Source organism: Martes martes (assembly GCF_963455335.1).
Source record: "Martes martes genome assembly, chromosome: 5".
Classification (NCBI taxonomy): domain Eukaryota; kingdom Metazoa; phylum Chordata; class Mammalia; order Carnivora; family Mustelidae; genus Martes; species Martes martes.
The window spans coordinates 106,798,685-106,821,842 of NC_137892.1; the positions used below are offsets into that span (position 1 = coordinate 106,798,685).

Below are 23,158 nucleotides of genomic sequence, written 5' to 3' on the forward strand. Positions count from 1 at the left end.
AAGGAAGGCGCTCTGACTCACCAAGGACTCACTGATTTTCCTTTCCTCATTTCTGAATCTCCACAAGAGAAATTTAATTCACAAACCAATGGAAAACGAATTCCTTTATGTAAATATCTATCAAACATGGTGCTAGTGGTTAGGTCAGTGGGAGATGCTATCTGGCATCAATCTCAACCCCCAGGCCTGGGTGGCTTAGGGACATGGAATTCCGCTGGGAGTCCGGAATCTCAAGCCAAGACTTAAGAGATTTCACTTACACTCTGCCACTTCCCATGTGACCTTCTCAAGCTGCTCCCTTTCTCACCATCTGCATTTCCTCATCTGCACAAGATGGGGCTCGGGTTGAGTTAGCACCAGGCTATCCCGATGATTTATTTTCAGCTTAGTTGGCAGTGAGGCCCCTCTGCAGGGCTAGCACGGAGTACTGCCAATGTACTACTTCCTTCTAAGCAATAAACCCAGTTCTCCAGACTCGCCCATCCCCAGTCCCGGACAAAATGTCTCTGTAAGCACTTGCAGCCACATCCTCCCCTCCTTCCCCCTCACCCGTCAACCACATGCTCCCAAGGATTCTGGAGTAGACTCACCTCCCATAGCCTCAGGCTTGGCCAAGCCCAGTTTCTTCATCCAGGATCCATTCCTTTTTCTTCTTACCTTAAAGAGTAATAATGGATCACACTGTTGAGCCCACAGTCCTTTCTTTTCTTCCCTCTGCCTTGGATTTCCTCTTCGGTTGTGTAATTTGGCCTTGACAATATCCTTTTCTTGCTAACAGGAATGAGGCCTTCTGCAGGAGGTGGTGGAGGATGTTTGGTCCCCTATGCTGGGAACATGGAGGTTCTTGACTCCTACCTTTCCTTCACCCCCAACGGCCCTTAGAGCTTCAGTCACCCAATCCTGCTGCCTTTTTCTCTTAAGAATATCTCAAATCTGGGCCCCCTGGGTGGCTCGGTGGGTTCAGTGTCTGACTCTTGGTTTTGACTCTGGTTATGATCTCAGGGTTGTGAGATAGAGCCCCATGCTGGGCTCTGCACTGGACGTGGAGTCTGCTAGTAGGCTTAAGATTCTCTCTCTTCCTCTCTCTGGGCCCATGCCCCCTCTAGTCTTAAAAAAAGAAAAAAAGAAAGAAAGAAAGAAAGAAAGAAAGAAAGAAAGAAAGAGAAAAGAAAAGAAAAGAAAAGAAAAGAAAAGAAAAGAAAAGAACAAAGAAATCTCAAATCCACCTCTCCTTCCAAATGCCACAGCCCTGTTCTCTCTCTCTCTCTCTCTTTCGGTTTTCTGGGACTGCTCTCTCTTATCCTGCACCCCACTCTCCACAGAGCAGCTACAGGGGCTTTTCTTTTCTTTTTTTTGAAGATTTTATGTATTTATTCGACAGAGAGAGAGAAAGAGCGAGAGAGGGAATACAAGCAGAGGGAGTGAGAGAGGGAGAGGCAGGCTTCCTGCTGAGCAGGGAGCCTGATGCGGGGCTCGATCCCAGGACCTGGGATCATGACCGAAGGCAGACGCTTAACTGACTGAGCCACCCAGGTGCCTACAGGGGCCTTTCTTAATGCAGGTCTGGCCACGTGCCTATCCTCTCCTGCTTAAATCCTTCTGTGGCTCCCCATTACCCAATGGACGAAGCCTTGGTTTCCTTACAAATTGGTGGCTCACAGCTGAATCTGACATGGTTTTTCTGCCCAAAAGAGTAATTTCTAAAGTTGAATTTGGATGTCTTTGGCAGGGACATATGCTCAGCTGGCTCTAAGACATCTGAGCGTGAGCTCCCACCCGATTTCAAGAGCTCGCCTCTTGAAATGGATATTTGTTACTTTTCCCCTCACATTTGCATCCAAGTCCTTTTTTATTAGGTAAGAATTCTATGTGAGACTTAGAAGGAAGCAAGGCCTGCCCTACCCAGGCAGGGTGGGGGCACAGGACCCAGCTTGATCAAGTGCACGTTACCCCTTGGGTTTTGAGTCTGGGGGGACGGCCTGGGTCTGGAACTACTCCTGAAGGAGTAGCAAAGCATCAGCGCTGTGATTCCAAACACGGGGCCTCAACGGCTGACCCACACTGCAATTCCCATACCCGGTCTTCCTAGCCCTCGCCTTTCTCCCAAACCTGGTTCTCAGGCCTGATCTTAGACTCTATGAGTCATTTAAGAGCCTTCCTTGGTGTCTTTTTCCACTTATAAATACACAAAGCGAGTTTCTGTGGCTGCAAAGGAGATGCCCAAATGCCACCCCAAGTCCAGACCGACTATGTGCCCTTTAGTTTCTTAAGCTCAAGGCTCTGCCCATGTGCCTTCATGTCCCTAGAGATCTGCGCCTGCCGGTCATGGTGGGAGGGAAGACAGCCCTTGGGTGGGATTTTCTTGGGTGGGATTTTCTGTCACTTGCAACCAAAAGAGACCTATTACAGTCATTAAATAATACATTTTATTACATTTAGAAAACATTTACTGATCAGGCCCAAGGAGAGATCAGCGCTAAGCCCCACCAGCTAGTCTTGAATTGTTTGCCTACCCTGCGGCTATTTCCAAGGGAAAAATCAGGTGCTGTGCTGAGAAGGAGGAGGTAGGGAACGGGCACCAGCAGATAAGCCCAGTCCTCTCAGTGGACACTGGTGGTCATCATTACCTTGTTAATTCCGAAACTAAGGGAATGTGCTTTCATTAGAGGAGTTAAGGGACCCTGAGTGGGAGCAGACAGGAGACAAGCTGGGGACCAGGTGTCCTTCCCAGCGAGGATTAACACTGAACTCCCCAGCGCTGGGAAGAAGGGACGGCTAAGCCACCTGCTCTGAGGTGGGCCAATAGGCCAAGAGCCACCTTTCTGCTCACACCTCCTCAGATTGTCCCCCCACAGGTTCACCATCTGCAATATCTTTAGGGAGAGTCGCAGAGAGAGAACGTGAGATGTTCTCCACTAACCCTTCCCACTCTCCATTCATCCGCTGATGGATTCAGGCTGCTCCCATGGCTGGAATAAAGAGTTAAACACTTTGCACCATCCAGTCAAGCTTTTAGCAAGCTCTCCCATGTCCCTGTGCTTCAGTTTCCTCATCTGTACAATGAAAGACAGTTTGAGCTGCCTGCACCATTGACCTTGTAAGACTGCTGTGAAGATCCAGCGTAAGATGCCAGTTTTGAACACATTGAAACGCACAAAATCTCACAGAAACATTACCCAGAGTGATTTCAAAAGGTAAATGTGTTCTATTGTTACCTGAATTCAACCATTTTGATGGTATTGCATTGTTTTTAGGTTGACCCCAAGTCCTTTCTCAGGTCCATGACGCCCTGCCTGACTTGCTCCCACCAAACCTCCAGCATGGTCTCATATCCCTCTACCCTGTGTTGGCTTCTCTTCTGATCCTCAAAAATGCAAGGCTCTCTCTCAGGGGCACTTGGGGGGGCTCAGTCAGTCACACATCTGCTTTCAGCTCAGGTCATGATCCCAGGGTCCTGGGATCGAGTCCCTCATTGGGCTCCCAGCTCAGCCGGGAACCTGCTTCTCCCTCTGCCTGCTGCTCTCCCTGCTTGTGCAATCTTTCTCTCAAAAAATAAATAAAATCTTAGAAAAAAATTAAAACGAATGAAATATTTTCACAGGATTGGGCCTTGTGGTGACCTGTCCTGCCTGACTTAGCGGTCTCCTCTCTCCAGTCAGGCTCAGCCCAAAGCTCACCTCCTCACAGAAGCCTTCCCGGATACCTCGTACCAAGTCAGGGGCTCCAATGCATGTGCTCTTAGTACCTGGACTTGGCCTTCTTCGTTCTGCTCTCAATTGCAGTTAGCTACTTATTTGTCTAGGAGTTGACTTATGCCTGTCTCTCGTGCTAGAATATAGGCCCCTGGAGGGCAGGGACTATGGGAGATCTACTCCATGCTCAATCCCACAGGCCAACTACAGTTTCTCAACAAGTATCACTGAGAAAAAGAATGAGCGAATACACGCACTAATTAAGGTTATCAATTTAATTCCTTTTCTACAGTAGTTATTGGGGTAGACACTATTTATATCGCATATTTTACCCAAATCAACAGGTTAGGTAGAAAATCCAAAGACAATTGGGATGCGTTCTGCTCATGGGGAGAGAAACTTCATGGAAATATCATCGCTAGTAACTTTATTTTTTATTTTTTAAAAGATTTTATTTATTTGACAGAGAACACAAGTAGGCAGAAAGGCAGGCAGAGAGGCAGGCAGAGAGAGAGAGAGAGAGAGAGAGAGAGAGGAAGGGAAGCAGGCTCCCCGCTGAGCAGAGAGCCCGATGCGGAGCTCAACCTCAGGACCCTGGGATCATGACCTCAGCCGAAGGCTGAGGCTTTAACCCACTGAGCTACCCAGGCGCCCCAGCTAGTAACTTTATAATACCAATCATACACTGGGTCGTTTGGACCCAACAGAAAAATCTTTTGTAATATTCAGGAACAAAAAGATAATAAAACTGTAGCCAATATTCTATTTGCAGATAGTTCATAAGTGTATGCTGGTCATACACTGAGCAAGTAGTGTGGAGTGCCTCCTGGGGGCAGGCTCTGTGCTCTACCCCTGGATGGCCGAGATGAACCGGACATACAGAGCCCAGCCCTCAAGCAGTCTACAGGGGCTACAGAAAACAAACAAGTAAAAAAAATGACCTGGTCCTGCACAGAGTCTCTTCGAAAAACCCAATGTCAATGAATCACGAACTATTCCATAAATGGGGTATGGCTGCCCCTCTGTCCAGAGGAGGGGCTGGGGCTCAGAGAGAAGCAATCCACCCGAGTTCACCCTGCCCGTGAGTGGTGGGGCTGGAATTTGCCCACTTTGTCACGCAGAGACTTTGTTTCCCTCTTTGCCTGGCACATCTTGTGGCCAGAGATGCTTGTGCAAGACGTCGGAGGCTTTGGTGATTGAGATAGACCTGAAATTTTGCATAAGAAGGATTTACAGAAACCAGACCAGGTGTCGTTCCCAGCCTCCGGGAAACCAGGCTATCACCATCTGTATTTTGGGAAAACCGGCCAATTCGCAGCGTTGCTGGCTGTCCTTTAATTGGCAGACATATTCAGGGGTGCTGCGGGCTGCTCCTGGGGTGGGTGTGAGCCCTTCGAAGTATCCTGAGTTTCCTCTCTTTCAGCTCTCCCTCCACACGATGTCTTGCCCCCATCCCTCTCCCCTTCAGTTGTGAAGAAATCTGAACTACGGCCAAGGCCTGGGAGGTCGCGCTAGTTTCTCTTCCTTCACCTTGGGACTGACCACTGCGGTTGTTCCTCAAATGTGCCATCCTCTTTCTCTCTCCAGGGCCCCGCTGCCCTGCTGGCATGGCCTCCCTTCCCCTGTCTGCATGGCTGGTGCTTTCATGTCCCCACATCCCTGCTCACATGTCACTGTCTGAGTCCTGACCCTCCTTGTGTTTTCTTCAGAGCAATGACCGCCCCCTGGCCCAGTATCCCCATGCTAATGCAATCACATAACATTTCATGTTTATTAGCTGTTTTTCCCATTAGAAGTTAATTTCCCTGCTGTGGCTCCTACACCCAGTTGAGCACTTGGCACAGAGTAGGTGCTAAAGAAATCCTGTTGTATTACTGAAATTCACAAAGTTAGAGAGGCTTCCCTCCCCATTCCACCCCCCTCAGTTACCCCATCCTTTGGGTATATAAAGAGAAGCTTCTTTTTGTTCCAAGACACAGAGGGGCACCACCTGTGCTGTGTTTGGTGTGAGTGAGTCTAGCCATCGTGGCGGGTGAAGTGGTATCTTACTGTGGTTTTGATTTGCATTTCTCTGATGACTAATGTTTGCAAGCATCTTTTCACGTTCTTATTGACCATTTGTAAATCTTCCTTGGAGTAATATCTATTCAATCCTTTATCTGTTTTAAAAATGGGTTGTCTTTCTTGTGCATTCTAGATACAAGTTCTTTATGCATTCTAGATACAAGTCCCTGATTAGATAGATGATTTACAAATATTTTCTTGTACTCTGTGGGCTATCTGTGCACTCTCCTGTTGGTGTCCTTTGAAGCATACAGTCTTTAATTTTGGTGAAGTCCAATTTATCTCTCTTTTTCTTTGTTGCATTTGCTTTTGGGGTCAGATCAAATAATTCTTTGCCAAATCTGAGACTGTGAAGTTTATTATGCCTTCTACTTAGATTCATACACTTTTAGTTCTTAAAGTTAGGTCTTTGTTGCTAGAGTGGAAGTGGGCCGGAGGGATGGGGTAGCTGGGTGATGGGCACTGGGGAGGGTACGTGCTATGGTGAGTGCTGTGAATTGTGTAAGACTGATGAATCACAGACCAGTACCCCTGAAACAAAGAATACCTTATATGTTAATAAAAAAACAAAAACAAAAACAACTTAGGTCTTTGATCCTGTTTGAGTTAATTTATGTATATGATGTGAAGTAAGGGTTCAACTTCATTCATTCTTAGGTGGCTGTCCAGCTGTTGCAGCCTTATTTGGTGAAAAATTTTTTTTTCCTTCCATCAAATGGTCTTTGTACCCTTGTCAAAATGAGTGGACAACAGGTGTATACGTCTCTCAACCCTGTTGCACTGGCCCCTACAACTATCTTTGTATAAGTCTTACACTGTCTTAATTACTGTTGCTTGTAGAAAGTTTTGAGATCAAGAGGTGGTGGAGGTCCTTCTACTTTGTTCTCCGCCCCCTCCCGCAGGATTGTTTTGTCTATTCTGGATTCCTTCTAGGTCCATATGAATTTTGAATCAGCAAGTCAATTTCTACAAAGTCATCATCGGGGATCCTATCAAAAATTGCACTGACTCTGGATCAGTCTGGGGAGTACGGTCATGTCCACAGTATTAAGTGATCTGATGCAGGACCATGGAAAACGTAGAAACACAGAAAACAATTGAGCGGGGGTGGGGGTAATGAGGGCACCTGGGTGGCTCAGTCCGTTAACTGTCTGCCTTTGGCTTGGGTCATGATCCCGGGGTCCTGGGATCGAGTCCTGTGTTGGGCTCCTCACTTGATGGGGAGCCTCCTTCTCCCTCTGCCCCTCCCCACCACTCATGCTCTTTCTCTCTCTTAAACACACACACACATACAGTAGGGGGGGCCACCACAGATTCTTGCTTACTGCAGCCTCCTTGAGGCCCCAGTCTGGGGGCAGCGCCAGGAAGCCAAGGCCTTATCTGTGGCCTCTTACTGAGAGCAGGTCAAGGGGAGGATCCATGCAGGTGAGGAGAGACTGGGCTTGGCTTGCTCGAGGTGAGCGCCTTTAACACAACGTCTCCCACAGGTGCCGGCCAGTCTACTCCTTCCAGAATGCAGGTCGCTTTGTAGCTCTGATGGGACAGACACCTGGACATCTCGCAGAAGAGACCACCTGCTCCAGCCAGGCACAGACAGGGTCGGCCCCTCCAGGAAAGGACCAGAAGAGAGAGAGCTGCCATTTCAAGCAACTGTCAGGACGGGAGCAGGTCTGACCCTTTACCTCCGGCCATGATATGTGGCCCACGTTCCTCCCTCGGGCACTACTTTTACTTGTTTTTGTTTTGGTTTGTTCTGAGCCATAATCATATATTCCCTGTACTCTCATTCACTTAACATGTTTTCTTGACACCAACTCACAGCTGTTTAAAATAAACAGATTTGACCTTCATGTCATTACTCTGGAAAGCAAACCAGCATCACTTGCCATAGAGAGACGGTAACTGTAAAAATAAACACAATAAAACAAACTGTTATTCGATTATTGTTGGATACCATCTCCTCAAAGGGCTGTGAGCCTGGTGGAGAAGGGAGATTAGCCGGATTAGGGAGGTGCTGAGGCCCGGCAGGCACCCAGCTGGGGATTTGTCCTCAGCTGAAACCAGTCCTGACTGGGAAAAGACAAGCTTTCACCCACAGATCAGCGTCATTCAATGCCTTGTCCATAAGCCGCCTGTAGTCATCCCGTGTGCGCCGCGCTGTGCGTCACGTGTGCTTGGACACACTCTTCTCCTTCATTAACACTTCACGTGAATGGCGTGGAGAACGCGGTGATCTCCACTATACACGTGATGAGAAACTTGAGGCCTCGGGGACAGGGGCAGGAGCCAGGATTTGGATCGAAGCAGTCACTTTCCAAAACACACAACAGTTTTCTTGTCCATTGTGTCCTCTCTCCTACGAGTCAGTTTCTGGGACGCCAGCATGGGTTTAAGAGCCGAGCACCCCAAGTTCATGCCATGTCCCTCTTCGTGTCGGTAGTTTCTCTCCCACACAGCCTCGACTGAATTGTACCCCTGCCCCACAAATCCATATGTTGAAGCCCTAACCCCCCGTGTGACTCTATTTGGAGATAGGGTTTTAGGAGGCAATTAAGGTTAAATGAGGTCATAAGTGTGGGGCCCTAATCCAATAGGACTGTGGCCTTATAGGAAGAGGAGGACACCAGAAATGCCTCTCTCTGTCTGCCCTGTGAGGTCACAGCCAGAAGGCGACTATCCGCAAACCCGGAAGAGGAAGCTCTCATGAGACCTTGAGCACGTTGGTGTCCTGATCTCAGACTCCAGCCTCCAAAACTTAATAAAGAAACGTCTGTTGTTTAACCCTCCCTTTAACCCTGTGGTATTTTGTCATGGTGGTCCAAGCTAAGACCCTAGATCTGGGGGGTTTGGGAATCTACATTATCCCTGATCTGCTCTCATGGACGCCCCATGACAATAGCCCATAGAACTAGCCTGGTCCCTCCCCCCTGCTCTGTCACTAAGGTAGGGCCTCGGTCCCTGCGTCCATCATCTGGGAAGTGGAGAAGAGCCAACCTCATCCATCTTTCAGGGTCGTTTTGGGCCTCAAAATACGATCGTGGATGTAACACAGACCGTCAAAGCTAAAAGGAGCTCAGGAGTCCATTTTAACCCGTTCTTTCTTTCCTCTTCCAGGTGAGCAGCCAAGGGGCGTAAGGGCCTGGGCTGCGTCGGGCTCGGCCAGAACTCCGGCGGGGGTGCCCCCAGTCTGATGCTTCCTCCAGGCCACCACACTGAACGTTAAGAGCTGCTGGAGAGAGTGAGACGGCTCCTTGGGCAGCCGAAGAAGGAATCGTCTGTGTCCAAACTCCCCGTGTCTTGGATGCTGTCCCCTCCCGGGGGCTCCAGAGTTCCGCTGCTGAAATGGCTGGTTATGCTCTCTTCCCACAGTTATCCCTGGATTAGCATCCCATCTTCGTTCCTCTGCTCCACGTGCCTGACAGCGGAGCCACCGCCGGGATCCAAGAGAGGATGGGGACGTCACCTCAAACTCCGGAAGAAAGCGCCTCCCCTTCTTCGTCCCGTGAAACTCCCTGCCGGATGGATGCCCGTCTTGTATTTGGGGCACCATTTGCTTCTGACCATTGTTTCCTTCAAAACGTGTGGCATATTCTAGACTACGGCCACCTTCCCTCCTTTCTCCCAGGAGGGGAGGCAGATGAAGGGAATGGCAGAGCAGGGCCCCGCCAGGAGGGAGGACCTGGCCACAGAGTTTGGCAGGACGGAAGGACCGCCATCCGCGTGCCCGGGGGTCTAGAACCTGGCGATCTTTCTGTGCAGCCTGGTCCTGGAGAGGCAGTCCTAGTATGAAGATTCGTGTTACTATTATCCCTATAATGTGTATTGTTGAAAGGCCCTGGGCTTGTGAGCCAGACCGACCTGGGCACAAGTCTTGCCTTTGTGGAAATGTGAGCAGAACAGCGCCTTGAAGACACACTTCGAATAACGCCTACCTCACGGGATTTTAGTATTTGGCTCATGGCAGGAGTCGAAACCATACGAGCTGCCGACATAAGCCCTTGCCTATATCAGCACTTAGAAGTTTCTAAAGCGTGTTCAGATGCCATATCCAAACCCGGGTTTATTTTAGAGAAGGGGAAACTGAGGCTCGGAGGGAGAGGCTTCAAGGTGTGTAGTGTTCAGTGGCCGGAGTAGGGCTCGCAGCCATGGCTGTGGGTAAAGGGAACAGCTCTTCTGGGCGGCTGTGAGCCAACTGTCCTTCCCACGCTCTCTGTCACAGGGCACAGAAGTAGCGACCCTCCCACTCCATCTTTCTGAGCCTTTTCTGCAAGGTAAAGCTAGCAGCTGGTTGTCCACAGGAAACATAAATCTGTGGCAGGCCTGGGTCTGGGAGATTGAGAGTTTCTGTCTCCTTTATTTTCTCCAGTGCTGTGTGCTGGGAGCTCTGAGGATTGTTCTGGATCCTGGGAGGCATAGTTGGGGGGGAGGGTACTTAGGAACCTCGGGGCCCTGGGAAGAGCTGGTAAGTATGCTGGTCCACACTGGGAACAGCATTAGGTCCTCTGAAGCCCGGGGACCATAGGCTGAAGGTCAGTGACCTGTGCAAAGCACCGAGGTTGGGGAGAAGTCTGCCATCTCCTCATAGGCGAGACAGAGGAGGTTTCCAGAAGCAGCCGGTGCATCCTGGCAAGGATGCAGAAGGTAGGCTGTGAGCTTGGGTAAGGAAGGACCCTATGTCACTGCCCTGGCTCCTCTGGTCTGTAGCCTCTAGCCATTAGAGGAAGCAACAAACTTGTATAGCATGATCCAAATTGTACGTCCATCTCCTCGTCACTGGGCCATTCAAGATCAAGAGCTATGGTGGGAGGGGGGGCCAGATGGGGATTTCTCAGAAAGCCATACTCTTCTGACCACCCCATGCACTGGGCATTTTCACATACACGTTCTCTTTAACTCTTGAAGGACTCTTCCCTAGAGCTTTTGGAGGGAGTCCCTCCCAGCCCACACCTTGGCTTCCGATGTAGCCTTCAGAACTGTAAGAGAATACATTTCTGTTGTGTCTGTCCCCCCATTTTGTGGTAATTTGTTAGGATGTCTCTTAGAAATGAGGACGGGGGTGTCTGGGTTCTTCTGAGTCACAGAAGGAGTGAGCCAGTCAATGAAGGCTCCGTGACGTCGTCTGGGTCTGAGGATGTGACTTAGTCATAAAAGCTACTGTTTATCGAGAGATTGCCCAACGCCGGTGCCTTACAATCTTATTTCACTTATTCCTCATGGTAACTCTGTGCGGGCTTATTATCATTCCCTTTTTACAAGTAAGGAAACTGAGGCTCGGGGAAGAGGTCACTCGGATGGTAGCTTTGAACCCAGGCTGTGTGACTCCCAGGACTGTGCGCTTTGCACCCATGAGGGGTTCCAGGAGTGAGGGCACAAATGAGCATTCTAGAGGGTTCCTGGCCTGGCCCAGGACGGTTAGCCTCACTAGTGACATTTGAGGACAGAATGGTGGGTTATGCTTCCTGCAGATCTGCTGAGGGGCTGACAGTTCCCTGGGGTTTAAGGCTGGGGCACAGGAATTGCAAGCGCCTCTTTCTTGCCCTAGCACCTGGGCAAGGGCTGAGCTTTGGCCTTGCTGCTGCCTCCTGCTGGCCCTGGGGGCGGGTGGTGGACAAGCCGGGGGTGGAGTTCCGTTCTTTTAAAGATTACTTTTGTTGGCTTCATGTCTTTCTCCTTATAATAACGACAAATGTTTGTCACCTTAAAAAAATGAGAAAATAGGGACAAGAGAGAAAAAAGAGAAAGAGAGAGAGGGGGAGACTATAGGAAAAAGAAGGGAAAAGAAAAAGGGAACTTCTACCCACTTTAAGGTGATTATTGACCTGATCGGGTGGATACCTTCCAGGTCTCCTTCCTTCTCCTGTTCTCTCTGTCCCCCTTCCTGTTTTGTTTGCTTCTTTCTCACTGGCCCTCTTAATCTCCTTCCCCTCTTTGCTCTCTGTGTGTATTTTGCTCCATACATGTAAACAGGCAGAACATATATCTGCATACATAGGGTACATGACAGCAGGTTTCATCACGTGCTCCCCACCGACTCCCCTTCCAGCCCACGGCATCTTTCAGGGGGACCTGCGGGATCGAGCTCATCCCTTTTATCAGCGGCACATTGTCCCGTGATCGCCGCGGACCACTGTTTACTTACTGAGTGTTTCGTTCAGGAACACGCAAGTTACTCCCCCATGTCACTGGTAGGAAGCTCCCTGAGATGCGCACTCTGGCACATCCATCCGTGCAGAGCTTCCAAATAAAATTCACCTATGGTGAGTGCTGTGAAGTGTGTAAGCCTGACGATTCACAGACCTGTACCCCTGGGGCTAATAATACATTATATGCTAATGAAAATTTTTAAAAAAATTCCCAGGAAAGGAGTTCTAGGTCAGAAGAGATGCACATTAGACATTTTCATGCACACACTTGAAATCATCCCTAAGATCTCATCCCACCCTCCTGGGTGAGAAGGGGCACAGGTGTGAGCAGAGAGGCGGCTCTAGCCTGGGTGGTGGAGAAGCCAGATTATCCTTGCTTTCTTCCACATTTCTTTAATCATTAGAGAGACTGGGTATCTTTTCATATGGATATTGTCCATTTGCATTGGTTCTTTGATGAAAATAGATTTTCTGCTGGGAAAACCTTTATATCTTCACTTGTCAGAGATCTTCCTATAGGAGGGGTGTTCCCTTTGTGACATGTATGCTGTCCTCATTCCCCCTGTGGGTCCTCTTTGCTCTTGGCTGGTGGCTGGGGCTTGCAGGCTCATTTCGTCGGTATTCAGTCAACTTTGTAAGCTGTTCTTCTATAGTCTCTCTGCCCGCTGTCCTGCAATGCAGGGGCTCTGTCTGAGCTCTGTTCTGGGGACTCGGGCTGCACCGTAGAGCAGGAGGCGAGATGGCACGGCCCTTCAGGGACCTCAGTGTGACTTTCGGTCTTGTCCTTCTCCCTATTGGTCCTTAAAGACCTAGTTCAGGTGTCGTGGACTCCAGCGAACCTGCCTCACTCCCTCCCCTGTGTTAGTGCCCCCTCTGTCCCCAGCAGAGCACATGCCCCAGAGAGCTGGGCTAAGGTGTTTCCTTGTCCATCTCTCTGCCAGCCCAGGAGCCCTTTTTGGGTGGGCCCATGGACTGCTCACTCCTAAATCTCCGAATCCCCATGGTGCTGGCCACATACTAGCTGCTCAATAGACATTACCTACCCCTAGGGTCACCTTTTAAGTTTGGGAGCTCAGGACCATGATATGAGGTGGGGGTTGGGGATGAACTGAAGGTGGTCCTTTCATTCTTGGCTCTCGTCTTCCCTCTTCCCGGGCTGTCTAACACACAGCAAGCCCTCTTATGAGACCCTCCATTGGTCTTGGAGGCCGTGTGGTCAATGGAGAGCCAGACTGTAGGGGGGATGGTAATAAACGCCATGTCCAGCCAGAGCGCTATGCGCAGGCTTGAATGCTTGCTGGATAAGCCGTCCTCCTTCACCCTCTCTCCAGCTCTCGTTTCTTCTCAGAGGAAGAGAACCAAAAGAGGGGTAGGAAGCCACCTCCTCTTGACCTGGGCCTCTTGTGTGTCCTTTCCCTGAACTCCCGGCCTGCCACCCGGAGCTCCCCACACTCCAGAGCTGGCTGGTCTCTGCGTTGTCACAGCCCTACAGACATCTGTTCACTGCTGTCCCTGCTAAAGGGCTGAAGAGGAGGTTTGGGAGTTGTGGCCTCCATTCTAAGCCACCACCCGCCCCCAGCCAGTCTGGGGTCTCCGGGCCCCTTCCCACCCGGTGCCTGCTGGGGAAGGGGTGCGGCCTGCGGTGCAGGGGAGCCATGATCAATACGGAGGGCAGATTGCAGGGTCAGCTGAGGCACACTTGGCAGCAGTGGGGTCTAGTGTGACAAAAAATCCTGATCCGGGCTTGAAGACCTGCAAGTCGTCTCTGCCTCTGCCCCGTCTCCCTGGTGACACCTGTGAAGTCCCTTCTTGCCCCAGCCTCACGTGTCCTGTCTGTGCGACAAGGGCTCGGCCTGTTGGGAGTTTTCTGTGGCTTTTACCAGCTGACACTGTGTCCCTTCTTTCTACCTCCCTCAGCCACCACTGCCGCCTCTGCCACCAGAAGTCCAGCTCCCTGCGGAGAGGGATTGGGCAGGAAAGGGTCTGCAGGGTTTCCAGGGAGGCCTGCCTTTCTCTGCATGGCTGACCTGGGTTTGCTGTCGGGGAGTCCTGGGCTCCCAGCACGCAGTACATTGGGGAGAGCTTCAGCCGCAGCAGAGTCCCTGGGCCTTGGACTCTGGCTGTGTGTCCTGGGTCAAGTTACAGAACCTCTCTGGGACTCAGTTTTCTCCCCTCTAATGTGGAGATAATACAGCAGCTCCGGCTCATTCTCAGGATTAAATGTAATAAAGCAGGCCGAGTCCTGACACAGGGTAAACTGCCATGAGTGTTACTATGATTGTCCTCGTTGTTGTTGTGACTGTTGCGGCTCCCATCCGACCTCTGCTGCTCCAGGGAAAGGGCGTCCCTGCCCGAGTCTGAGTGGGACTCAGGGAGCTTGTGCAGGGGGCCGCGGGCTTGAGCCCTCTGCATGCACGCCCTGGGAGGAGACCAGTCTGCAGTCTCCAGCTGCCATGCACAATCTGCCCGTGTGCGCTGTGCCTCAGCCCGGGGAATCACAGTGCACACACCGGGGTCTGCTGTGGGCATCGAAGAGCTCCCACCCGCCAAGCAGATGGCCCAGTGCCGGCCCACAGCTCTCAGAGAATCGTTGTCGTTGCCACTGGGCATAGCCAAGTCCCAGGTACCTCAGCCAGATGCCCTGGGCATGGACTGGCCATGGACTCCAGGCAAGTGGTTGCACACCCCCCCATCCTCAGTTTTCTCCTCTGTATAAGGGGACCAGTGCCACCCCCTCCCTGGGTCGTTAGAGGGATTACATCCTCAGTATGGCCATGAGGCTGGCCTGAGCTACAAGGACTGGGACGTGTCCAATCCCTGCCTTGGGTGCAATACAGACAGGTTCCTTCACACACCTACCCCATCCCTGCACGTGTCCCTTTTGTCACTGGGGACCTTTGCCCTGTCTCTGCACCAGTGGGGAGGATGATAAAAGCCTTGCTGCCCATTCTCTTTCTGCCTCCTGTCCCAAAAGCCTTTGGCTCCAGGATGCATTTGGCTCCATGTTTAACTGCCCAGCAGCTAGAAGATGGGAAAACTCTTAAGGAAGGGATGCACATGGTCCTTTTTAAAATTTTTTAATTCAAAAGAAAGTAAGAAAACAAAAACACTTCCCAGGGTGTGTCGTGATGACACATCACAGGCGTGTAAAGTACATATAAAAACAAGAGAGTCTCAGGGGCATGGGCGGGGGCCCTGCGCAGGGGGCCACAGTCCCCTTCTTTGAGGCCTTGTTTTCTCTGATGTGCACCTTTCCCCAGCCATAAAAAAGGAAGCGCTCATGCAGCCTTGTTTCTCTTGGAAGACCCAGCCACTTCCGGCTCACTGGTCCATGACGTGCACGCAGGAAGCTGGGCTTTACACGATCTTACAGGCAGACAGGGCTGGGGCGGGGGCAGGCGGCCCACCGCTCCTCCCCCCGCCCCGCTCATGGGCTCTGGGGCGGGGGAAGCAGTGTCCCTCACGGGGGTGGGGGGGGGGAGAAGGGACACCCTGTCCTTCAGCGGCTTGGGCTTCCCTCCTCGAGTGGCAGCAAAGGGAACATCCACAGGTAAGCTGGGAGCCTCGGAATAAGGTCTTCGACCAGGACGAGATGAGCCCGGGGCGGGGGCTGAATTCTGATGGGCAGCCAGACGGTAGAGGGTGTGCTTGCCGTAAGCCACTTTCACAGGACCCTTCCCTAGCTGCTCCACCACTCGCTCCATCCCTGCCTCTGCGGGCCCAGACTTTGGGGCCCATAGATACCTGGACTCCAGCCACGGCTCTGTCACTTACTAGTGTGTGAGATCCTGGGAAAGGTACTTAACTTCCTGGAGCCTCGGTTTCCTCATCTGCTCAACGAAGAGGTTCACTGGACCCTCACAGGGTGCCTGTAAATATGAGTGTGATTACGCCTTTAAAGAGCCTAAGACGGCACCTGGCCCATAGACTCCACAGATGGTCCCCATGATTACTGTTACCAGGCTCCCGTATTTCCACTCCGGAGTTGGCGGTGGGGGGGGGTGTGTGTGTGTGTATGTGTGTGTGTGTGTGTATGTACGTGAGATAAACAGAAGGTCCACACTTTGTTCTAGAAAAAGGCCAAATTCCTGAGCTTTCTGTGTCTGTCTGGGCAGGTCAGAGGTCATGGACCGCAGTGACGCTGGCATGGGAGGTCTCGACTGCTTTTCTTCTCCATGTGTCCAGCGGGTTCGGGGGCTGCTCTGTTCTAGACCTCGGTGCCCTCCCTGGGATAGAGGACACTGTTCGTGTTGATGCTGTTGTAGAAATGGGGGCTGAACTGGTTGAGGACAGAGCCTCCGTAGCTGAGAGCGTTGGCGGGCATGGGGTTGGCCCACTCGCCCCCGCCCCCGTGGCCACTGAGGTTGGTGAGTGGGGTGTACGAGCTGAAGTTCAGCAAGTTCTGCCCCATCTTGTCCGTGGGCTCAGGGCTCAGTCCCGGTGTTGCGACAGGGCGGCTCACCGGGCTCGACCCGCTCACGTAGGCGGTCATGGTGGAGAGGAAGCTGTTGAGGCAGGGGGTGCCGGGCGGGGGAGGGGAGGGTGGCTTCTCTGGGGAGCCGGTGGTCCCCGGTGAAGCACTGTCCAGGATGTCCTGGGCCTCCGCCGTCTTGGGGCTGCCCGCCAGGAGGCTGTTCTCTGTCTTCTCGGAGGCCAGGGGTCCCGTGCTGGAGGAAACATCCGATTTTCTCTTCCTCTTCCTGCGGAAATTTCCATTATCGAACATCTTCTCACAGTTGGGGTCCAGGGTCCAGTAATTCCCTTTGCCTGGTACAAAAGAGGGAGGAGTAAGCAGAGCGGTGGACAAAATGCTTTGCTCCTGGTTTGTTTGGTTTTTTATTTTATTTATTTATTTTTTTATTGCTGTCAACTAAAGGCCAAGCAAACCATGCAGAAGACAGAAGAGAAGGCAGGGGCGGAGAGATAAGACTCCCACGCACCGGCCACACACCATGGGCCAGCATCTCTCTTCCACCCCTGCCTCACAGCTGGGCACTCTGGGGGCACAGAGGCGTCAGCCAGGAAAGCACTCGCAGTGTGGCCTCCTGGAAGAAGTTCAGGTACTGGGGGAATGGAGAGGGAGGGCCTTCCTCCATGGCTGACATGAACGAAAACTCGGGAAACACTTTAGAGCTCCCTGAACGTTTTGGTCAGGGAGTCCGAGGATGGACTTGAGTCCTGGCTTTGCTCCTAACTGGCTGAGGGACTCTGGGCAAGCCTCAGTTTCCTAGTCTGAAAAGTGGGCCTGTTATACCCCTCCCTTCTTCCTCAGACTGATGCTAGATGTGTAGGTGGGCCTTGTCACCATGAGGTGCCTTCTGGAGGGAGGGCCTGAGCTGGGCCTGTGCGCAAGGCCAGTCATAGAACTGGACACTCGCCCTCCCTGGGGAGCCCCTATCCCTGTGCCTACTAGCCTCCTAGCAGCTGGAGGTGGGGCTCTGAGCCATGCCCTGGCTTCCCATGGGGGCACAAGAACAGACTTTAATTCTGGGAAATGTATATCGGAGTATTTAATATATTACTTCTGAATACCCCTGCATTGTAGAAATTCATCATTAAAAAGGAAGAGTTGGTAGTCTTTGGTGTTAGAGAGACCTCCGTTCAGATTTGGGCTCCAGGGCTTTCCCTCCACTCTGTGTGACCTTGGGCAGGCTGCTTCCCCGCTGAGTGTCACTCCCTTCATCTGGACCATGGGTTCGGTGAGAGCCGCCTGCAGGGGTGGGTTAAAGGAGAGCATGCAACTGAGCAGGCAGCACAATGTGGCTCTTCATGCATGTTTGACCAAGTCAGATCTCTCCCCAGGGGTCTGAGTGCACTTGGGCTTTGCCAAGTCCAAATCCTCCTGGGGACGTCCTATGAGCTGGGTGCCCGGGACTCAGACTGATCACAACAATTACTGTGGACTCTTGGGCGCTCACAGGCACCCAAACCCTTGCATGCATTCTCTCATGACCCCCATCACAGGCCTGCAAAGGAGCCACGGTTACCATCCCTGTTTTTCAGATGGGGAAACTGAGGCTCAGAGATCTAAAATGCCTGGAGTGGCTGACCGCTCAGTGGTCCAGCCAGGATCAAAACCCTGCCTCCAGGGCTCTCCCAGGCTCCTTCACTGCTGACAACCCTCAGCCGCCTGTCTCAGGGGACACAGCCAGGTAAGAACTTTCTAGAATGGGGTGCTGGGGAGGAATGACAGGAGCCTCCCTTGGGGGCATCAGAGGCTGGCTGCCCCGGCCCCACACTGCCCCGGCAGCCCCCTTACCCGGGTCATCCTCATCGCGGGGCACCTTCTTGAAGCAGTCATTGAGAGACAGGTTGTGGCGGATGGAGTTCTGCCAGCCGGCCTTGCTCTTGTTGTAGAAGGGGAAGTTGTCGGCCACGTACTGGTAGATCTGGCTGAGGGTGAGGCGCTTGTCGGGCGCCCCGTGGATGGCCATGGCAATGAGAGCCGAGTAGGAATAGGGGGGCCGCACCAGCTTCATCAGCTCCTCCTGCGAGGGGATGGGCAGCCAGCCCAGGTCACCGCCCCCCAGCCCAGACATACCGGGCAGCAGCTGCCTCTGCACACCGTAGGCCTGGGGCAGGAAGGGGCTGGTGTTTGTGCCCGGCAGGTAGGGCGGCGGAGTCATGGCTGGCCCGTTGAGCCAGAGGTAGGGGTTGGGGGTGGCCCCGTACTCGCCACCCCCCTCAAAGGAGGGGGGGCGCTGAGGGCTGGGCACACCCTGTGGGTAGAAGAAGTTCTCATGGTAAAGGCTCATCTCGGGGGGCTCCTGGCCGATGCTGGGGAACTGGGGGCTGCAGCGAGCTGGGGAGGGTGCCGGGAGGTCGAAGGAGCTCATGCTGGGGTTGGGCTCGGCTGGAGCCACCTGTCTGGCACCTGCACCAGGGAGCTGTCCCTGACAGGTGCTCGGCTGGCCCAGCCTCCGACTTATACTCCTTCGGGCTTGGCCTGCGGGCCCCACCCAGGGGCGGCCACCTGCTGCATGCCAGCCCCTCCTCCTACAGCCCTGCCAGACGCTGGGAGAGGGCCTTGGGCCAGGGCCACTGCGCGTGCTCAGACTGCTGCTGTGGCTGATGTCCCCTGTGCCTAGGGCGCCCCTCTTTCCTGTCTCTCTTCCCAGTTCCTGGTTCCCCCCTTTCTCTCCTGCCTTTCTCCTCACTTGGTTCCCCTTGTTTTCCCTTCATTCTCTCTTCCACTTCTCTCCTCACCTTTCTCTTCCCTCGCCGTCACCCTTCCCTCACTCTGGCCAGCCCCTCTGCATCTCAGTCTCTTTCCTGCCTTCTCACTCTCACATTTTCTTTCCCTGTTCTTCCTCCCCCCTTCCCGGTTTCTCTTCTAAGCACTGCTCCGGCGCCTCTCTGCCCCTCCCTCCCTTCTCTCTCTCTTCCTCTGAGTTTTTTTCTGTCTCTTTCTACTTCTCTGTTCCTTCGTGATCCCCTCCTGTCTGTCTCTGCTTCTCTCCCACTCCCTTTCACCCCGTCTCTCATTTCCTCTGTATCTCTTTCTCTCTCCCCTGTCCCTTCTTCTGGCCCATCCCGACCCCCCATCCTCAGCCCCCCTCACCCAGACCGGACGTGGACTTTATCAGAAGCCGCATCTTTGGGTCTTCTGAAGAGAAGACACACTTTCTGGAGGTTCCAGGAAAGAACCCAGCCCTGGAGAGTCAGAAGAGCAGAGAGAAACCTTGCCGATGGCCAGATTTCCAGCCGTGTGGTTATAGGTACCCTCCGCGTACACACACACACACACACACACACACACCCTGAAGGCACGCTGAGGAGGGCCATGGACAAGGCCTGGGGATTCTCCCGGAGAAGCAGCAGGGAGATAGCAATAGAGGGAAGAGAATGTGAATGGGCTTCAGGGAAAAGTGAGAAGGAACTTACCTATGCAAGGTTCTTTCTGGCTGCAGGGGTCACGCAGGCCCCCAGGCCCCTCTCTGATCAAAGTCCTTTCATGTTTCAGCTTACAGGAGCCCTGCAGAGCTGAGGCCGGAGGAGAGCCCTGGACTCCTCACCTTGCCATTCCCCTCACACCATCTCTGCCTCAGGCTCTAGAATCAGGAGTGCCAGCTCCCCCTCTGCTCTGAGCTTGTGGCCAGTCCTCCCCTCTCTGGGCGCCATTCTCCAGAAGCGTGGAGATGACTTACCCTTCACCCTGTCAGGCCCTGGGCCTGGGGCAAGGACATGGGCAGCTGTTCCCCAAGCAGGCTTTCGTAGTGGCCTGACTACTTCTTTCCCTCAGATCAGATTGGAAGAAAGTTGTAGCTGGCTTCTGGGGCCACCACCTCCCTCCTATCCTCCTGCCTCTACTTCACTCTCCCCACTCAACTGCCCCCCACTGCCTCCAGACCCCATGGACCCTTGAGGTGGAAGAAGGAGGTTGCTCACTGTGCCAGCTGGAGGGGCTGCCTTCCAGGGGTGCCCCAAACCTTGCCAGGCTGTCTGCTCTCCTCTACAGCCTCATCAGGAGGCAGGCCACGGAAACCCAGGCGCCATGGAATGTGTCTCATTTGCAGTGTACGGGTGCCCAGAGGATGAGTTTAGGATACTGGGTGGGAGGGACCCTCCCAGGTCCTGAGAAACCACCTGTCCCCATCAGGGAGCAGTGAATGAAATGTTCCCAAAGGGCCCGACTGCCCAGGGGAGGCATAGGGTAAGCACACTATGTACTTTCTTTCAGAAGAGTAAAGCCAAAGAGGCCCCATCTTTGTTTAAAGTGTCTCTGCCAGGCCTGGCTCGCTGAAGGCTGGCCCATGACTTTTCAAGAGGCAGGCACCTTAGAGACCACCCATGTAGACGCAAGGCCTGGCAATGAACCTGGTGGCTCCACTTCTGATCATTCGTCCTGCAGAATTAAACAGAGCTATGAACTCTCTTCAGGGGTATTCGCCACAGCATTGTGTAGAACAATAACAAACTGTAACTAACCTGAATGTCCAACAGGAGGGGATCGGTCAAATAAATTGGGTATCATCCCAGTGAAGAAATACTTTGAAGCTATGGAAAAATAGATTGTAGAATATTTAGTGATATGCAAAGATGTTCTGTTCTAATAGCAGTATTTAATGAAATGGACTGTAAAGTGCCATTTTATGGTAAAAATATATATTAATATGTGTATTTATAAATATAAATACCAAACTGGGAATTATTATTGTTGGATGGAAATCAGTAGTGATTTTCATTGTTGTTTTTCAGTTTCTGATTTAGATAGTAAACTCATGCACACAGGGGACTTGCTTTGGGAGTCCAATGTAGAGGCCAGCAAGGGGCTATCTCACGGACTCACAGCAGACGTAGGCTCTGAGAGCAGGGGGACTTGGGTCTGAACCCCAGCTGAGACGCTAACTGCAAATCTTAACAAGTGACTTAATTAACCTCAGCCTGTTTTCTCAAGGGAAAATGGGAATGATCTGCTCCCACTTAACCCATGTGGTTGCTGTGAGCAGCCCGTGAGGTGATCGGCGTAACCATTGTAAGTCACTGGTGCCTAGAGAAGCACTCAGTGACTATGAGTCGTTATATACTCTAGTCAACATACATTTGAGGTATACAGTTCATCCTTGAGTTTGCACCCTTGGGGTTAATTCCTCCCTTTTAGCATCCTGTGGGCAGGGGCTGGGGGGCAGGTAAGGTCACAAAGGAGGAACCGAGGGAGGGATGCTCAGTGTGGACCCCAGCTCTGCAGCCAGCCTCCTCTGCCTTTTGCGGCTCATGATGAGTTCCCCTCCCCTCCCCTTTCTTGGACTCACGCAGCTGACTTCTGGGGCCACCACCTCCCTCCTACACTCCGGCCTCTGCTTCCTTCTCCCCATTCAACTGCCTCGCACTTCCTCCAGACCCCATGGGTCCTTGAGGTGGGAGAAGGAGGGCACTTACTGTGCCCGCTGGAGGAGACTGGAGGGAATCCCCAGGGCATCCCCCCCAACCACTGTCTGCTCTACGGCTACGGCAGGAGACAGGCACTCAAATCAGGTGACAAGTTCACTCACACCCAAGCTGGTCAGGAGCGTTTCCGCCAAACTCCTCATCTACCCTTTGTCTATTGCCAGGGTCTCCTTCCTTAGAGGCGGTTTTTAAAGGAAGCTCACTTGAGTCTCCTTGTCGCGTCTGGGCCCTGGCATGTCTTAGGAGGCCTGGCCCCCATACAGCCTAGAGCCCTGAGTCTGGTGGCTACAGCTCACAGCCTCTTGTGGCCTCCCACACCCAGTCAGTGTCAGGCCTGCCTCTCCTCTGGAGGAGGGTGCGTGCCCAGCGGTCAGCTGTATGCATTGCCGGGTCCAGAAGCTCAAGGCAGCTCAAGGCCTGCAGAAAGAGTGAATGTGCACAGGCCCCCATAGACCATGGCTGGCCAGGGCCCCCACCTCTGGCCTTGAGGGATAGAGGAGTGTGTGAGGAAACAGGCCGTCCTTTGGGCTTCCTTTCTTGCACACCAGAGCTGCATCTCAGAATATTTTGGGGCCTGCCACGGGACCAGCTTCTCTGTCCCAGGTATGGGCTTTTAGGAAGTCTGGTCCTGGTGTCAGCCAGGCTGAGGGATCTTGAGGCTCTCTACTCTGCTTTTTGGCTTCTGGTGGCACTTGAAGCCGGAGAAACAAAGTTAAACACCGCCCTCTGGTGGCCATCTCTTTAAAAGCAGGGAGCGGAGTGCAGGGATTCATTGACCTTTAAGAGCCAAGGATTTCCCAGCCCCTTTAAGGGGCAAGGTCCCAAACTGAACAGCGGCTTCAAGGAGGAATTGTGCCCCTTGCGGGGGAAAACCACTTTCATTCCACTGCAATGGAAATAGTGGGAAGTGGATTGTCAATGGGGCAAAATGTCTTAGAAGTCAGCCAAACAGCAGTTGGACGAGTTGGAATTAGAGTCCAACAGCTCTGGTCATGTTTTCTGCGCGTCTTGCCATGGCTTCATCTCCCAGCCTCTGCTTGCTCGGAAAACGAGGATAACAGGCTTACCTCCCTCAGAAGGCCGTTGCCAGGACTGCACGAGACAGTACAGGAAAGACCTCTGATACAGTGCTTGGGGGTAATCATTCCTTCACTTGTTCAGCAAAAACCGATCGTCTCCACAGTAGCATTACTGGGGCATGCAGGACACTGTTGCGGCTGCACAGTTCTGAGGCTCGCACTCCTGATTCGCCATCTTGGTGCAGTGCCTATAGTTGGATTTACTTAATAATTTTTAAATTGTCTCTCAGGCTTTTTTTTCCCTCTTTTCTTTCTCTCTTTCTTCTTAATTAATTAATTTATTTATTTATTA

The 23,158-nt window shown here is 52.5% G+C and overlaps 1 protein-coding gene across 2 annotated transcripts; it reads right to left on the reverse strand.

Annotated features, from left to right (window-relative positions):
- Positions 1–16,106: 16,106 nt before the first annotated feature.
- Positions 16,107–18,735, reverse strand: FOXI1 (forkhead box I1; the record flags this gene model as incomplete). 2 transcript variants are annotated; one of them, XM_080804932.1, is made up of 2 exons in its annotated part: positions 16,107–16,384; positions 18,159–18,735. In XM_080804932.1, the coding sequence occupies 2 exons, from the start codon at positions 18,733–18,735 to the stop codon at positions 16,107–16,109; spliced, it is 855 nt and encodes a 284-aa protein (XP_080661058.1). The 2 variants fall into 2 exon arrangements, with proteins under 2 accessions (XP_080661058.1, XP_080661057.1); XM_080804931.1 differs by having other exon boundaries at positions 16,107–16,666.
- Between the last annotated feature and the right edge of the window lie 4,423 nt (positions 18,736–23,158).